General features: G+C 34.3%; 4 protein-coding genes and 1 pseudogene across 4 annotated transcripts; 2 read left to right on the top strand and 3 right to left on the bottom strand.

Moving 5' to 3' along the window:
* Positions 1-469: 469 nt before the first annotated feature.
* LOC17894117 (zinc finger MYND domain-containing protein 15) lies at positions 470-3,478 on the bottom strand. Its single transcript, XM_006302284.2, has 11 exons — positions 3,330-3,478; positions 2,958-3,071; positions 2,735-2,853; positions 2,589-2,638; positions 2,409-2,509; positions 2,226-2,313; positions 1,903-2,011; positions 1,510-1,681; positions 1,330-1,404; positions 1,118-1,231; positions 470-785 (listed from the first exon to the last, which is right to left on the bottom strand). The coding sequence occupies exons 1-11, from the start codon at positions 3,429-3,431 to the stop codon at positions 693-695; spliced, it is 1,137 nt and encodes a 378-aa protein (XP_006302346.2). The 5' UTR covers positions 3,432-3,478; the 3' UTR covers positions 470-692.
* A 2,197-nt stretch (positions 3,479-5,675) lies between these two features.
* LOC17894915 (formin-like protein 8) lies at positions 5,676-8,400 on the top strand. The gene is made up of 2 exons (XM_006300336.2): positions 5,676-6,877; positions 6,959-8,400. Exons 1-2 carry the CDS (start codon positions 5,820-5,822, stop codon positions 8,232-8,234), a joined length of 2,334 nt encoding a protein of 777 aa, XP_006300398.1. The 5' UTR covers positions 5,676-5,819; the 3' UTR covers positions 8,235-8,400.
* A 685-nt stretch (positions 8,401-9,085) lies between these two features.
* On the top strand, positions 9,086-11,160 carry LOC17895337 (putative L-type lectin-domain containing receptor kinase V.2). The gene is made up of 2 exons (XM_006301565.2): positions 9,086-10,589; positions 10,677-11,160. The coding sequence occupies exons 1-2, from the start codon at positions 9,086-9,088 to the stop codon at positions 11,156-11,158; spliced, it is 1,986 nt and encodes a 661-aa protein (XP_006301627.1). The 3' UTR covers positions 11,159-11,160.
* A 1,339-nt stretch (positions 11,161-12,499) lies between these two features.
* On the bottom strand, positions 12,500-13,164 carry LOC17895698. The gene is made up of 2 exons (XM_006301679.2): positions 12,905-13,164; positions 12,500-12,767 (listed from the first exon to the last, which is right to left on the bottom strand). Exons 1-2 carry the CDS (start codon positions 13,162-13,164, stop codon positions 12,500-12,502), a joined length of 528 nt encoding a protein of 175 aa, XP_006301741.2.
* An 866-nt stretch (positions 13,165-14,030) lies between these two features.
* Positions 14,031-17,199, bottom strand: LOC17895538 (annotated as a pseudogene).
* Positions 17,200-17,929: the final 730 nt, after the last annotated feature.

Genomic DNA, 17,929 nt, shown 5'->3' with positions numbered 1-17,929 from the left:
GATAAAACATAATTCTTATTTATCATTTATATACCCAAACCAACAAATAACCTGATTTAATCGTAAAATTAAAGTTTAAACCTTAATTCTCTTCTGTAAACAAAAATCGTCATATATTCTTGTTAATTATAAATTTTAAATCCCTATCTTATTGATAAACCAAATTGACATAACTGAAATTAGGTTATTTGTATATTTTATTAATAATATTTATTTTATATATTTCCTTTTTCGATAGGTTAATAATATTTCTATATTATCCAAATATTAACAAAATTAGTTACGACATGTGTCAATATCTTATCAATTATAATTGACACGTGTCACGATCTTGTTAATGGCTAACTTTGAAAACCAAGGTTTATATAATAAGATGATGAAAAAAAGTCCAATGCTTTGAACTTTGCCTTTTTTGCATTATTTCACTTGACATGAGACACATGTAGAATTTTTTTTTGACTAGAAGTACTTTTTGATGGGATAAAATTATTCATCTAATGATAAAAAAGACTACAATGATTGTATGTATGCACATGATGGTCCTATCCACATAAATAACTACAACAACCAAAACAAAATGATGTGACATTTTCTACAATTCATTGAAGAGATAATGTTGGTCCATAGACTGGTACGGTCCTTCCCAGACAATAGCATGGAACCACATAGCCGATCAACAGTGTTGGAGAGTTTTACATTGCGAAGATGAAGCAGTTTGAGTAGCAAGGGATAAACAGAGGACTCTCCTCCACGGCCATCGGCTGTCTGAATGGATTCAAATCAATCTGCATTTCAAGGATACACCATTCCATACATATCAATATGGTTATAAGAAAAAAGTTTATATTTTCATTGTCCACAAAAGGTTGATTGGAGAACTGGACATTAGTGTGTCTGTGTGTGTGGCCCCAAAGATGAATATTGTATAGATAATGATGAAAAACTGGTGTTTTTGTCTCCTTCAACTTCATTATATAGTATATGTGTCGACTCTCTATTCTACTTTTACAGTTTTGATGAGACATAAGCCTGAACTTATGCAGGAGGAACCCACATAACAAAAAACATAGATTTGAAAAAAGTTGAATAGAATAGTGAATCTATAATCTAGACTTACAGGTAATGATAGAGGTTGTCCTGTGATGGTTTTAATGCAACAAGCCGCCAGATGACAAGCTTCTTCACAGTAATCAGTGAATACAGCTGGGACTTTTATCTCCTTTATCAGTTCCTGAAGTTATTCACACCAACTCATGAATGAAGAACAGATATATAAATGATATTCCTGCGAAAGATTGAATGTGAAAATCAGCTATTGGAAAAACGTACAATAGTTGGCAACCAACTTGGATATGCAGCAACGCCAGCGTTTGGAGCAATCACTATGTGAGGAGGAGGTGAATCCTGCCCAGAAGAGAAGGTCAATCAATTCAAGGTCCAATAAAAATGGATATGACATTTGAGAACACTACTGTAGATTACCGTTTCTAGATGAGTAGAAAGGGATACCTTTGTTATGTCACTGTAACGATCATGGTAAAATCCTCTATGTAGCTGTAACGACACAGCTGAAGACAAGGCAGATTCGTTACCGAGATTGGGAATTTCGCTTGAATAATTACATTCGCATTCTTCTGCCATGCAAGGGGGGTATCTGCTAAGCGAGATCATCTCTCCATCCCTGTCACCAAGAGAGCAAAATGAAAAGATTCATCATATTTATGTCAATACACACACACACACAAAAACAGCTTACAACATTGCCGATGAACAGCTTTAAGTACTCTAATGAAAAGTGGTAAAGAGGAAAACATATCTTTTGATGTAATTTACTTTGCCTAACTAATAATATAACGAGTGTTTTACAAAACAATCAAACAGATTGTGGAATGCGGGACTCACATATGTTGTGGAACGTCAGGTCCAACAAGCTCTACACGTATTTGCAGACCAGGGAAGAGGGCTTGCAGCTCAGTGAAGACACCAAGTTGGCCAAGCTCTTTCTGAGGCCCTTCAGAAGCTCAAAACTATCAGCAAACCATGTCATCAGAATTTATATCATAGTTGCTATGGTGTATCTTTCCAAATATTTATATACTTTCCATATGCCAAGAATAAGGTACGACACTAGAATTAAGTACAATGAAGGTGATTAGCAAAAAACTGCAAGAAAGAGAAACAACAAAGCAACCTCAAAGAGAATACAGTTACAGAGTGAAACATACCAAGATAATGTATGCGAAGTTCATCACTTATTTGCGGACTCAAATTTCCCATCCCAACGACTTGAATTGCATGATATATCGTAAGTGGCTGAAATAAAAGCAAGCTCCATGAGTCAATAGATTGAAAACGTCAAGCATTCTAGCTATACTAGCAATCACATTAATCATTACAAAAACTGTTACCCAGTGGAGAAGTAGAGCTACAGGAGAATCTAGAGGTATCTTTCTCCACTCAAAATAACCCGTCCAACTACAAAGCTGTTTCGTAACTGAATATAAAGGGCCTGTGTGATCCCAAATCAGAAATCTATTAAAAAACAAACTTTTTGTTAACCACAAACATAGAAGTAAACTGGATCTTACCACGACATGGACAAGAAGAACTTGGCAGATGCCAACCTTCATTTCTAAAACTGTACAGAAAAGATAGTAATCAGTTCAATTTACAATGGCTCAAAATCAAAACGTAATTCTCATTAGACAAAGAGAGAAAGATAAGCGATCAAAACCTATCAGAAGCCGAAAAAGAAGCAGAGGCTCCACATTTACACTCATACATCCACATTCCAACAGGATGTAAATCCCTTTTGCTGAGAAACGAGCACCTACTCTCCTGTTTTCGACTAACCTAAGCACAAATAAACGAAGAAAAAAAACAAACTTTGAGCTAAATTTTCATGAACCAAAAAAAGGCATTAGATTCCTCAATATCATCCATAAGTTATCACAAACCTGAACTGTAGCTTCTTCTGTAAATGTAAAAGGGAAATCATTTAACAGATCAACACGACGCATTTGTTCTTCTAATCTCTTACATTCATCCTTGTGATAGCTCCAATGTGAACTCTACAACCAAATCAAGATCATCCACAAAACTTAACAATGAACCTATTGATCAAACGATTGAACTCTTTTTTTTTTTTTTTTTTGTCAAACAACGATTGAACTCTTAATGTAAAATTTTCATGAGTTAATTAAATCTTAACTACAAACCTATCTAACAAGCATACAAGAGATCGATCAAATCACTACGTCTTTGTTTCTCTAGAACCGATTAGGTCGATATGAAGAAGAAGGCTTAAGAAAGTAAGCAGAAGTAAAAACCTGATGAGAGACTGAGCAATACGCCACAGCACCACACTGGCCACACCTCCGCATCGCTGGACCAACGCACCGCGTAGAAAAGCCACGCGCGGCACACTCCATTTGCCGCCGGCGACTAAGACAACCGCCTCCGTTGCTTTCCCGGAACGGGAAATATGAAAGAATCTGAAAAAAACACTAGTGGCCCATTTTGTTCTAATCCGTAAGGCCCATTATTTTATAATCGTGAGGCCCATTTGTTTTTTTTGTTTTTATAGAAACTGATCAAAGATTGTATATTTGTACAAGATGAAGAAGGTGATATGGCTTGGAGTAAAAGACAATTTCTTGAAAAAGAATCAGTATATAAGGACAATAATATGATATATAATTCAAAATATTGATTACAATATATGTAGATATATCATACAAAATCCTATTTTATAGAAAAAGAATTCTTGTATATTCTAAATCCCAATATTAGAATGATGATTTAGTACACAATAAATAAATAAATAATTGTTTTTTAAAAAAGATGACTCATCTTTTAAGCCATGCAAATCGAAACCCTTGCGGTACGAAGTTTTTGTTCATGTAAATACCATTAGGTCTAGCAATCCATGTACGTGTTTGACCACATCGTTTAGTAGCAGCTCCTCTATATGCTCTCCATATGCTCTGATGATACTCCAATTTTGGACCATGCCTCAAATGACAAGCCCACACTATTCTGTGGGAATGAACCTCTTCGAAATCAAAAGCGTATGACTGATTGAATCTAACATCGCGTGGACCTGTTTTCTTGTTTTGGTTGGATGTGCAATCGATTTTGAGAAGACTACCACGACCGAGTTCGTTTCGTAGTTTCAAAGTGTTTAGGGCACAACCAGAGCCTCCACATCGTTCCAACTGGTTATTAGGATTACTACACACAATACCTTCGTTCAAACCAAAACACATAGCGATAGCTAATACAAAAACAATGAGATTACTCATTTTTTGGATTTTAAAATATACTATACTTTTTGAGTAATATGAAATCTTAAGGCGTCAATGTAGGTAATATTTTTATAGGGTTTTTTTTTTTGGTGATAAATAGCTTCAATGACTAAATTTAAACATAGATATGAACCAGTTAAATCTATGGTCAAGGGGCATTAGATGTCGAAAAGTAAGGTCGATCAATAAGAATAGACAAAAATGAATTACCAAATGACTATCATATATATTTCTTTAGGCAGTCATTAACACTTTGTAAAATTATGTCCCAAAACATAATGTGTAATTTGCATAAGAAGATAATAATATAACTTTCTCATCATTTACTAATGTTAGAAAATGAAGACCATATATATTTAATGGAACCTAATCATTTTACGCGATTACTATATAATATGGGAGTTGACAAAAAGGGTTATTTTCATTTTGTCTTCCCTACTTTTCTTAGACGAGTATGTTACCGCGTTCAACATTTTAAGGTTTTAGTAGAGACGACCGGCCACGGGTTTAAATATATTTTAAAGGATTACTTTGTTTAAGGCTCAAGTTAAAAAAAAAAAAAAATTAAGATTCTTTGAAAATTTACACGTTCATAATTTCATATTCCATAAGCTTTATGCAATTTAGCATTACCATAATTTGTATTTGTATATTCTTTCTTCGTCTTGCAATGGTGATCATCCACTATCATTGATCTCAATCCTTATTCCATTGACCGACTAAGATTGCGGTGGAAATTATATGTACTCAGTACAGAAACATACATACACGTAATGAATCCGATCGAGTCACCCCAAGCGTTTGGTATTTGTTAGTTCGAGGTATTATTTGTATTTAACGTTCCCAAGTTTCCAAACTTGCAAACCTTTTGTCGATATCATCAAATGTGTATTCATTAAATTGCCATAGAAATTTGCACTTTTCTTCAAACTTTAATAATTGAAACCGTATCTAAAAATGGGAATGTGTTTTTTGGCTTTTAGTTTAGTTAAAGACTTCAAAATATTTTCTAGAAAGAAAAAAAGAAGCAACACCACTACTTTTTGGACAGAGTCAACGATGATAATAAACATCGACCGCACCAACTCCATTAATAATAAGTCCAGTCTCACGAATACGATTATACCTAAACTACCTAAAACACCCTTATGTTTGTTTACAAGTTAATTCTCTTAACAAGGGTGTTTCGTCATATACCACTAATATAGAACCGACCCGGGAAAGAAGAAGAAGAAGAAGAACAGATCAACTAATCTCTGCTTCAACTAAACATTATTACCAAAACCTCCAAATTCCCACATAAATTAAAAAACCTACCAAAACACGAATTTATATATTTCTTTAATTTCAAACTAAACCTTCCGTTTTAAGTTCCTGAGATCTTTGGGAATCGATTTTTTTTTTTTGAAAATAAACAAAAACGTTTTACTTAGAAAGTTTCAAAGTATTCATTTTTTTTTTCTGTGTGTGTGTTCCCTTATTTGATCTCTCTGTAAATGAGCTAAATCGTTAATGGCTGCCATGTTCAAGAAACCATGGCCGTTTCCTCAAAACTTAACCCTAACTTTCTTCTTCCTCTTCATCGTTTTACCTCTCCCTTCGTTTTCTCAATCCGATTCTCCTCAAAATATCGAAACTTTCTTCCCAATTCCACTACCCTCCCCTGTTTCACCACCGCGTATCTCACCGTCGTCAAACCCATCTCCGCCGTCGAATAACTCGTCATCTTCCGATAGAGGAACAATCACGAAAGCTGTCCTTATAACAGCAGCAAGCACTATAGTTGTAGCAGCAGTTTTCTTCTTCTGCCTTCAGAAATGCGTCGTCGCGAGGCGGAGACGAAGAGACAGAGTCGGACCAGTCAGCGTCGAAAGCAACTTACCTCCGTATCCTCCTCATCCTCAGACTGCTGCGGCGGTGGCGACGAGTACGACTTTGGCTAGAGAAGGTTTCACGCGGTTTGGTGGTGTGAAAGGTTTGATCCTTGATGAGAACGGTCTCGATGTGTTGTATTGGAGAAAGCTACAGAGTCAGAGAGAGAGAAGTGGGAGTTTCAAGAAACAGATCATCGCCGGAGAAGAAGACGAGAAAGAGGTGATTTATTACAAGAACAAGAAAAAAACAGAGCCCATCACTGAGATTCCTCTTCTTAGAGGAAGATCATCGACTTCTCACAGTGTAATCCATAACGACGATCATCAGACGCTTCCACCGCCAATCTCGGTGAAACAGAGTGCATCAGTACCACCACCGCCACCGCCAATTCCGGTGAAACAGAGTGCATCAGTACCACCACCGCCAATTCCGGTGAAACAGAGTGCATCAGTACCACCACCGCCACCTCCTCCGATAAAGAAGGGTTCGTCACCAACGCCACCGCCACCTCCGCCGGTGAGAAAGGTTGGAGCTTTATCATCATCAGCTTCGAAACCACCGCCTGCGCCGGTTAAAGGATCAAGTGGAGGAGAGGGTTCGAAACAGGTAAAGCTGAAGCCTTTACATTGGGATAAAGTAAACCCTGATTCTGATCATTCAATGGTTTGGGACAAAATCGATCGTGGCTCATTCAGGTATGTATACACTTGCACAAATCGATTTCGAAAGTTAGTTTTTTTTTAGTTCAATCAATTTATTTGGTTCCTTCTTCTCAGTTTTGATGGCGATTTAATGGAAGCTCTGTTCGGATACGTTGCCGTGGGGAAGAAATCTCCAGAATACGGCGATGATAAAAACCCTAAATCATCACAAATCTTCATACTTGATCCGAGAAAGTCCCAAAACACAGCGATTGTGCTCAAATCTTTAGGTATGACACGTGAAGAGCTTGTTGAAGCACTCATGGAAGGAAACGATTTCGTGCCAGACACACTTGAGAGGTTAGCTAGAATAGCTCCGACGAAAGAAGAACAATCAGCTATTCTTGAATTTGATGGCGACACGGCAAAACTTGCTGATGCGGAAACGTTTCTGTTTCATCTTCTTAAATCCGTGCCAACCGCGTTTACTAGGCTAAACGCGTTTCTCTTCAGAGCTAATTACTACCCTGAGATGGCTCATCATGATAAATGTCTAGAAACGTTGGATTTAGCTTGTAAAGAGCTAAGATCTCGTGGCTTGTTTGTGAAGCTTTTGGAGGCAATACTTAAAGCTGGTAACAGAATGAACGCGGGTACCGCGAGAGGAAACGCTCAAGCGTTTAATCTTACCGCGCTTTTGAAGCTTTCGGATGTTAAAAGTGTTGATGGGAAGACTACTCTGCTTAACTTTGTGGTGGAGGAAGTGGTTAGAGCGGAAGGAAAACGTTGCGTTTTGAATAGAAGAAGCCATAGCTTAAGTCGAAGCGGTAGTAGTAACAGCAATGGCAGTAACAGTCCTCAGGTTATGTCCAAAGAAGAGCAAGAGAAAGAGTACTTGAAGCTTGGTTTACCAATAGTTGGAGGACTGAGCTCTGAGTTTGCAAATGTGAAGAAGGCTGCTAGTGTAGACTATGACACGGTTGTTGCAACTTGTTTGGCTCTTACGGTTAGAGCGAAAGACGCGAGAACGGTGATTGCAGAATGTGATGAAGATGGAGAAGGAGGCAGGTTTGTGAAGAAGATGATGGTGTTTCTTGATTCAGTAGAGGGAGAAGTGAAGACTGCCAAAAACGAAGAGAGGAAAGTAATGGAGCTAGTGAAGCGTACAACGGATTATTATCAAGCAGGAGCTATAACAAAGGGGAAGAGTCCTCTTCATCTATTTGTTATTGTGAGAGATTTTCTTGCCATGGTTGATAAATCATGCTTAGAGATTATGCGGAATATGCAGAGGAGGAAGATTGGTAGTTCGGTATCGCCTTCTTCGCAGCGGAATGCGGTGAAATTCCCGGTTTTGCCTCCGAATTTCATGTCGGACAGAGGTAGGAGTGATTCGGATTCCGACATGTGAGAGTCTAGATTTGTTGTTATTTGTAAATACTAGAATCTTTTTGAGTATTGATTATCATTGAAAGGTATTGAATTGTTGGTAGATTTGACAGTCCAAAGCATTGGACTTGAGTATAATTTTGCTTGAAGTTGTTTACATGTTAATGAACATGTCTTCTTTAGCTGAACAGAGTATAGCTATTTGTTGACGTATCTACTAATACTAAATTGATTGATGATTGTAAATGTGAAAGTGAACTTAGCTTTATTGAGTTTTTATTTTTTTTTCTTATTTCTCAAAGCTTTATTGAACAAGTAGGAGTTAATATTTCACCTAACATAGCTCTTTATTGTTGTTAATCTATCAACTAATACTAAAAATATATGGATGATGAAGCACGAAACTTTCAAATCTTTATGGATTAACTAATACTCCAAACAATGTGATGCTTGCAATATATGAAACTTAGACGTTATACACACTTATATGGTATGAATTTTTATCCATCTTTATTGACTTTTGGAAAATTCTCAGTTTGGGTAGAAGAAAAGCATAAGATGTTTAAATGAAGTAGGAGTTGATTTTTGTATATGAACAAAACATATACGTCTCCCTTAGAGGAACTTGGAGCTATCATTTTTGGTATCAAACTTTTTAATAATTTGAGCTTTAAAGCACAATGGCAACTTTACGTATGATCACAACACTTTCTCTGCATTTTCCTCAATAGCAACGCGTAGCCAAGAAGAAGAACGTGTATAGCATGGACTAATCTTGATTAAGATAATAGTATTATCAAATTTGTGCTTTAATGCTTTTAAATAACATACTAAAAAGGAATTAAATTCCACAATCCCACAAATTAATCAATCATGTCTCTACTTCTAAAGATGTTGTTGTTATTCTCCTTCTTCTGTTTCTTCACTGTGGATTCAGTTTCCCAAGGCTCAGACCCAACCGGTGGACAGTTTAGCTTCAACGGTTTCTTGTATACCGATGGAGTTGCTGACCTAAACCCGGACGGTTTGTTCAAACTCATAACTTCAAAGACACAAGGAGGAGCTGGTCAAGTTCTTTACCAGTTCCCACTTCAGTTCAAGAACTCACCAAACGGCAAGGTTTCTTCCTTTTCAACCACTTTTGTTTTCGCAATCGTTGCAGTCCGTAAAACAGTCTCCGGTTGTGGTCTTTCCTTCAACATCTCTCCTACAAAAGGCTTGAGTTCTGTTCCAAACATCAACCACTCCTCTTCCTCTAACCGTTCTGTGTCTGTTGAACTCCATACCGCCAAAAGCGATAAACCGGATGGTGAAGATATAAAACTCGTTGGTGTCAAGGTCGATAGCTTGCAAACGGATGGAAATTGTTCGGCTGGTTATTACAAAGATGATGGTAGATTGGTAAATCTAGATATTGCAAGTGGGAAGCCAATACAGGTATGGATTGAGTATAACAACTCAACTAAACAGCTTGATGTTACAATGCATTCTATTAAGATCTCTAAGCCTAAGATTCCTCTGATTTCTTTGCGAAAAGATCTTTCTCCATATTTACTTGAGTATATGTACACTGGCTTCACTTCAGTGGGAAGTCCAACTTCTTCTCACTACATTCTTGGCTGGAATTTCAACAACAGTGGAGCAGTTTCAGATATAAATCTCTCTCGTCTTCCTAAAGTCCCTGATGAAGATGAAGATCGGCGGTTAAGTTCCAAGATCTTGGCGATTAGTTTGAGTATATCAGGAGTTACACTTGTTATTGTCTTGGTTCTTGGAATTATGTTCTTCTTGAAAAGGAAGAAGTTCTTGGAAGTTCTTGACGACTGGGAGGTGCAGTTTGGTCCCCATAAATTCACTTATAAAGATCTCTTCGTCGCCACTAAAGGTTTTAAGAACAGCGAGCTTCTTGGAAAAGGAGGTTTTGGAAAAGTTTTCAAGGGGATCTTACCATTGTCTAGTATACCAATCGCGGTAAAGAAGATTTCTCATGATTCAAGACAAGGAATGAGAGAGTTTTTGGCTGAGATTGCGACCATTGGACGACTCAGACATCCAGATTTAGTTCGTCTTCTCGGGTACTGCCGACGCAAGGGAGAACTCTACTTGGTGTATGACTACATGCCCAAAGGAAGCCTTGATAAGTTTCTTTATAATCAACCAAATCAAATTCTTGATTGGTCACAGAGATTCAAGATCATCAAAGACGTTGCCTCAGGACTCTGTTACTTGCATCAGCAGTGGGTTCAGGTGATTATCCACAGGGACATTAAGCCAGCAAATATACTTCTTGATGAAAATATGAACGCCAAGCTTGGTGACTTTGGACTTGCAAAGCTATGTGACCATGAGATTGATTCTCAAACCTCTAATGTCGCAGGTAAGTTTGCGTTTTTGTGCACATTATAATCAATCAATCAAAATCTTTGGACTTATTGAAGGGTTTTGCTGTTATTGTGGACGCAAGGTACATTCGGATATATATCACCAGAGCTCTCAAGAACAGGGAAGTCAAGCACAAGTTCTGATGTTTTTGCATTCGGAGTGTTCATGTTAGAGATTACTTGTGGAAGAAGACCCATTGAGCCACGAGGATCACCGAGCGAGATGGTTTTGAGTGATTGGGTACTAGACTCTTGGGACAGTGCAGATATACTGCATGTAGTTGATGAGAGGCTAGGGCACAGGTATCTTGCAGAACAAATAACTTTGGTTTTGAAACTAGGGCTGCTTTGCTCGCATCCAGTGGCAGCCACTAGACCAAGCATGTCAAGCGTGATCCAATTCTTAGACGGTGTAGCTACTCTCCCTCATAACTTGCTAGACCTTGTGAATGCCCACATAATCGATGGCGGATTTTATGCTTTAGGTGAATCAATCGAGTCTAGAGGGGATAGTAGTAACGTTTCCGTGGTCATGACGGAATCGTTTCTCTCTAGTGGACGTTAACTAAACGTTTGTAGATCAATGAGGATGAATTAACAAGGTTGCTTCGTCTTTCTTATCATTAATAGTGACAATCCAAACAATATCAAGTTATAAACCAAAATAAATTGTCAATTAACTTAAGAACTCTTTTTAAAAGACCTAAAAGGAACTCAACATTCGGTGAAGAACGTCTCGTAAATAAGAGAAAAAAGGAAAATCAAATCCATGCATGTAAAACTTACTAGTCAAAAATTAGTGCAGATAGGGTTGTTCCCAAACTTAGTGGCCTTTGTCTCAGAACCTGGCTCATAACCGTAACGTGGTTTCATCACACACAAAGCTCATAACTCCTGTCTTAACCTTTGTCAGTAATATTCTTGTAAAACAAGGAAGCTTGAATGTCTCCTTGAAGACAAATATAGTCATCACTCATCAGGAAGGTCATAGGGAACCCTTATTAATAAATTCCAATTCGCACTGAGACGAGTTTGTGTAACATTACGCACGGTGAAATCCATAGAGGCTATTTCTATTTTCGGCACAGGAGTTTCTTGGTTCGCTCCACAAACAAAAGAACTAATTACAAAGACCATACAAATAAAAGCAGACGAACATGATCTTGAGGTGGCAGTCTCGTGATTCTTTTTCCGTGTCTCCCATTGTACAACGATTTGATTACAGAGAGAGGGTTAAGACAAAGAAGGTTTTATATGTATTTTAATATAGCCATATATAAAGAGTTATTAATGATTCCACATAAAACAATGAGATAATAATGAATGAGGTACGTATATTATACATGATATTCCGTATAATCCTAACTAGACTTTGGATATATACTAATAAAAAAAAATAAAAATAATGCCATTTAGAACTCTTTTATAACCTAAACGAACGAGATATTTAGATAACTACAAGAATGGTACTCTGCCGCTTAGGCCAGTGATTGAGTACGTATATTATACATGATATTCCGTATAATCCTAACTAGACTTTGGATATATACTAATAAAAAAAATAAAAATAATGCCATTTAGAACTCTTTTATAACCTAAATGAATGAGATATTTAGATAACTACAAGAATGGTACTCTGCCGCTTAGGCCAGTGATTGAATCCTAGGCCGAAACTAGAAGATTATGGATATTGATTGTTAAATAGAGAGAAGTGGGAGATATTTTTGGTTGAGACTTAACTTTAAATTCGTGAATATATTTTTCCAACGCTCTAGAACTGATGGACTCTATATTGCCAAAAATCCATCGGCTAAGCTTTTTTCTTGTGATATTAATTAATAAAGAAATCAAGAAAAAAAAAAGAGTTAAAATCAAATCTTAGCAAAATTAACAAGAATTATACTAATCAAAAATTAAAGCAGGTAGTGTTGTTCCCAAACTTAGTGGCCTTGGTCTCAGAATCTGGCTCGAACCGCAGCATGGTTTCATCGCACGCATAGCTCATAACTCCGGTCGTGCCTTTTCTACAATCCGTAAGCAACAAGTGCGACCCAAACTTCACTTCCCTCTGCTCTTTAATATCTTTCATAATGTTTTTGCCAACTAAACCGCCTATATCTTCTTCTACTGAAATCCTAAGTTGTTGAGCTGAGCCAGATTTTAGATCAATGTACCTAATCGTATTCAAGCGATTTGAGTCAGGATTATTATAACCAGTTACGTTTTAAATAGTAAACACTAGAAGATAGAAGATAGCTTAACACTAAAACCAAAAAAAAAAAACACTAGAAGGTTGAATTATAAACTGAACCTTTGTCTGGAAGAGGTAACAAGAGGAATATTCTTGTAAAACAAGGAAGCTTGAATGTCTCCTTGAAGACATATATAGTCATCAGGTAGGTTATAAGGGATCCTTATCAATAAATCCCAATTTGCGATGAGACCAGTTTGTGTAATATTACGCATCGTGAAATCCATAGAAGCTATTTCTATACTAGGCGCCACAGGAGTTTCTTTTTTCTTGGCTATATCAGCAATACCTGACATACACAACAATACAAGTGCCACCATCATCAATAATATTACTATGCGGTTGATGTCGTCGTCTGAGTTGGCTCTTGGCGGTGCTCTTCTTCGTGTGTTTGTCATTGTGTAACGATTGGTTGAAGCGAAAAGGAAGAAGATTGTCAAGGTTTGATGATTCTTCTTTTGTTTAGAATTCTATGATTTCTATATCTCTTGATATATTTATAGGTAGTTATGAACGTCTATAATCAAATAAAAAATAAAAAGGATTATGTGTTTGACAAAAACGGTTCTTAAAATATTATGAAGATCGATTCTTAAAATTATCATCAAGATTTGTTCTTAAAACTAAAATAAACAAAAAAATTACCGTGTTATTTATTTAATTAATTAATTGTATTTTCTTAAGAACGGATCTTGATAATATTGACAAATAAAAAAGAAGAGAAAGCTTATAGTAATTAACAAGGATATTGTTAAAGATGATTAACGACTAAAAAGGCTATTTATTTAATTATTTTATTTTATTTTATTTTTTAAGAATTGATCTTGATAATATTGACAAAAAAAAAAAAAAAAAAAGAAAAGAGAAAGCTTATAGAACTTAACAAGGATATTGTTAAAGATGATTAACGACTTCTAAAAAGGCTATGACGGAGCTCATGATGAGTCTGGTTCGATGCTTGCTCCAGAGAATTAAAATGAGATCACTGAGTCATCATGATATGGTGCACCCTTCACAATGTATATCTTTGACTATACGATTTCCTGAATTAGAAATATATATACTCTACCTTTCCACATTTGTAACAATTGTTTCAAATCTTAAAACACAAAAAGAAACTTAAGAACACATGAAAAAAGGAGTAAAATCAAATATTTGCAAATTTAAGACTAATAATAAAAACTAGTTAAAAATTAGTACATGTAGTAGGGTTATCCACAAACGTATTAGTGGCCTTGGTATCAGAACCTGGCTCGAACCGTAATGTGGTTTCACCACACACATAGCTCAAAACTCCTCCTTTGGTCCCATTTCTACAATCCGTAAGAAACAGTTGGGATCCGAACTTCACTTCCCTCTTCTCTTTGATATCTTGCATAATGTTTCTCCCAATCAAACCGATATCTACTTCAGAGATAGCTGCTGAAACCCCAAGTTGCTGATGATGTGAGCCGGATTTAAGATCGGTGTACCTAGGCAAGCGATTTCAATCAGAATAGTTATATATAAAAACTTGAAGATTGAAGTATAAAGTTATCTATATATATATACTAGAAGTAGACCCGCGCGATGCGCGAGATAAATTTGATATTATATTTATAATAATTTTAATATATTTTTTTGAATCAATTTGATTGAAGCAATTAAGTAATTCTCTTCCTTTTTATGTATTATCTCATAAAATATTTATTTGATGTTTCCAAGTTTTAATATAAAACTAAGTGTATATGTTTTATGATTATTTTATATTATGCAGATTGCTATCTACTGCATAAATTATTTAAATACATTACAAATAATATTTTTTTACAAAAAAAAAGTGAAATAATTATTAATTTGTATTCAACAAATTCCATCATCAATTAAAATAAGCATTAGAATATTTTTTTATTCAACTACATTAGATACTAAGAGTATGATTTATACTAAGAGTATGATTTATAGTCTTATATCACTACAAACTACTCTTTGAACTTGTAATCTATATAAATCTACTTTAGGTTTGTCCCTATGTCATCTTCTTTTTTGTTTTCAAAAAAATCATTGCTTATGAAATGTTGATTATTTTTTCCTTCGGTCTCTCAAAAAATCATATCTTCTAATATTTCATATAGGATAATATTATATAATGACACATGAATATTTTTTTTGTTAACAACTTAATATTAGTCACATGCAATTTATTCTTAAAAATATGTTAACTAAAAAGAAAAGTCACATACAATTTACCATAGCCACTTTTTCTCTCTACCACGACTTACGAGGAAAATAATATAATCTAATTTAAATGAAAAATTAAAATAATGTAACAATAACATCATGAGAATTATACATAAATAAATTATACAACAATAATGAAAATAATAAAAAATAAAATTTTAGAGAAGAAATGGAAAATATTAAAATTTTAAAGAAGATATATTAGGTTAGTACCAGCCTACCAGGTAAGTTCTCTAATTTATCTACCAAAGTGTTGATTTCTTTGTATGTTTGGATACAAAAATAGTGGTCAATGTTTTTGTTTTTATAGCCTTCAAAATATTTTATTTTTACACATGTGTTGTTTCATACTTTCTTAATTTATAAGTACGATTAAATTTAAAAATATGTTAGATTTGTATCATACTTTCTAAAAATATTTATATCAAATTCTTAAATGTTAATTTCATTGATTTTTATGCCATATAACAACATAAAAATAGAAAAATATTAAAGATACATGAATATAAAGGTATAGGGTGAGGGAATGATTACCTATATAATGATAAACTAAAAAAGAAAATAGAGATGAATTTTCAAAAAAAAAAAATTATAATAAAATAAGATGTATATAGTCTCTAATTTATTTTACAATTGAGATTTTATAAAAGAATATTTTAATTGATTTCTAAAACTCATACAAAAAAAAACACAAAGCTACTCTTTTATATAATAATTGAGATAGAGAATTAGAGGATGAGAAAATGAGTATATATAGGAAGAGAAGTGATGGGAGTTACAATTTCATAAAAACAATTATGGGAATCAATTATAATTTATTGTGTGCTGAAAAATTCAATGTAAAATATAGTTAATGCAAATTTATATTATTTCAGTTTTTATATTAAAGTGTGAGTTTAATGTATATGACTAAATGTGTTTTGTGGTTTAATTGTTTTTCAGTTTTATATTAAATTGTGAATTATATATATATATATATATAGATATGATAATACCTAATATTTTTTTTAAGTTACATGCCAATTGAACCAATAAGAAGAGAGTGAAACTTTATTTATATATATATGATTTGTTAATAATATGATAATTATTCTTTAATTAAATGTCATGATATATTATATTTATAATAATTTTAGGTGTACTATTTTATTATACTGAAAAAGTCTAAATTTCTCTAATTTTATTATTTACAGTAGATTTCACGATGCTAAAGTAAAAAAAAAAACAATTCTCGTTAACTATTTTATTATAAACTTATTTTTGAAAAATTATAAAAACATGTTACAAGTTATTTATTACCCATATTAATAACTTTAGGAAAAAATACTTTAAAAGGAGGAGGAAATTTTGATGTCATTTTTGAACTTTAAATCTAAAAGAAAAAAACTCATACCAATTTTCTTTCAATACAAAGAAAAAAATTTGAACTACTCCATTTTATGTTTAGCTTATATGGTATTTAATTTAAATAGAATTAAAACTGGAGAATTTTTCTTTTTTGCCACAATGTCACTTTTTAAAAAGCAAATAATACATATCTTATAACTTACACAATAGCACAAATAAACTAATTTTAAAATGTTAAATTAGAATTTAATAAAAATGACACATGTCATGAATATAGAGCGCCAAATGTCGCTTTGTGGGGCAAAGTTAGAAAAAACCTTGTCTTATTATATAAGATATATATAAAACCTTTGTTTGGAAGAGGTAACAAGAGTAATGTTATTGTAAGACAATGAAGCTTGAATGTCTCCTTGAGGACATAAATAGTCATCAGCAAGGTTACTGGGAACCCTTATCAATAAATCCCAAGTTGCTAAGACGAGTTTGTGTAATATTACGCACATCGAAATGCATAGAAGCTATTTCAACATTCGGCACTAGAGTAACTTTATGGTTCGCATCATAAACAAAAGCACTAATTAAGGAAACCGACTAATAAAATAATTGTGAAGGCTCCTGCCCAAGCATTCATAGTATTCTTTGTCCTCGTCTGTGTATCTCATTATGTAACGATTGAGTCTAGAGAGAGGAAGAAGATGGATATATATATAAGCTTTCTATATATGTTTTATATCTATAGAGATATTAACAATTTTGGTATCATCAGAGCGTAGGTTAATTAACGCCATGGCACCGAAACCGGATCCCACTCTTATTCCGGATATATCTAGTACAATCCTTACTAGAATTCGGATATATACTACTTAATTATAACATATAGTGAAATGGAGATTTTTTTAAAAAAAGAGAGAGGTCGGAGAAATTTTTGGTTGAGTTGGAATTTAATATAATTAAACACAACAGGGTTGAATATTTTAGAAATTAATGTTAATAGGACTTAGACACATCATACGACACAAGGTTTGTCACAGACTCACAATATTAAATTTCTATATACAATATTTGTGATATGATGTGTTTTGTTTAAAGTCCCTAGACCAACCATGTCAAGCGTAATCCAATTCTTAATACGGTGTTGACGCTCTTCCTGTCATTCAATGCATTAAGCAATCTGAGTCTCCTGAGACCAGTAATAACGTTTACTTGCTTATGACGGAACCGTTTGTCCCCTCTGGTGGACGTGTGAACTAATTAGAAATGAAATAAGGTTGTTTCTTTGTTTCCATTGATAACACGATTGTTTGATCAGAGAGGGAAAGAATATGGACAAGGATTAAAATGGAGTTGTGTGATTATAATACAATCCCAAAGAGGGAGTCGGATAATTTTTTATTTTTTATGTTTGGGCTTAGGCCGCTCGAATATTCTCAGACCTAGGATTGGTAAGTCACTGTAACTCTTTGCCTTGTTGTGTACGTAAGAGTTAATAGAGTAATCTAAGAAAGGAAGATAGATACT

Source organism: Capsella rubella, unplaced genomic scaffold (genome assembly GCF_000375325.1).
Source record: "Capsella rubella cultivar Monte Gargano unplaced genomic scaffold, Caprub1_0 scaffold_2, whole genome shotgun sequence".
Lineage (NCBI taxonomy): Eukaryota > Viridiplantae > Streptophyta > Magnoliopsida > Brassicales > Brassicaceae > Capsella > Capsella rubella.
Note: the sequence above shows the minus strand (reverse complement) of the source record. Positions and strands in the feature narration are given on the sequence as shown.

Bases quoted from the DNA above. Each gene is read 5' to 3' on its own strand.
- LOC17894117 (XM_006302284.2), bottom strand. From the start codon at position 3,431: ATGGAGTGTGCCGCGCGTGGCTTTTCTACGCGGTGCGTTGGTCCAGCG. The intron at 2,854-2,957 runs GTTTGTGATAAC...ATTTGTGCTTAG, and splicing joins CAGAAGAAGCTACAGTTCAG to GTTAGTCGAAAACAGGAGAG. The intron at 2,639-2,734 runs GTTTTGATCGCT...TTTTCTGTACAG, and splicing joins TCTTTTTCGGCTTCTGATAG to TTTTAGAAATGAAGGTTGGC.
- LOC17894915 (XM_006300336.2), top strand. From the start codon at position 5,820: ATGGCTGCCATGTTCAAGAAACCATGGCCGTTTCCTCAAAACTTAACC. The intron at 6,878-6,958 runs GTATGTATACAC...CCTTCTTCTCAG, and splicing joins ATCGATCGTGGCTCATTCAG to TTTTGATGGCGATTTAATGG.
- LOC17895337 (XM_006301565.2), top strand. From the start codon at position 9,086: ATGTCTCTACTTCTAAAGATGTTGTTGTTATTCTCCTTCTTCTGTTTC. The intron at 10,590-10,676 runs GTAAGTTTGCGT...TGTGGACGCAAG, and splicing joins TCAAACCTCTAATGTCGCAG to GTACATTCGGATATATATCA.
- LOC17895698 (XM_006301679.2), bottom strand. From the start codon at position 13,164: ATGGTGGCACTTGTATTGTTGTGTATGTCAGGTATTGCTGATATAGCC. The intron at 12,768-12,904 runs GTTCAGTTTATA...GAATACGATTAG, and splicing joins GTTACCTCTTCCAGACAAAG to GTACATTGATCTAAAATCTG.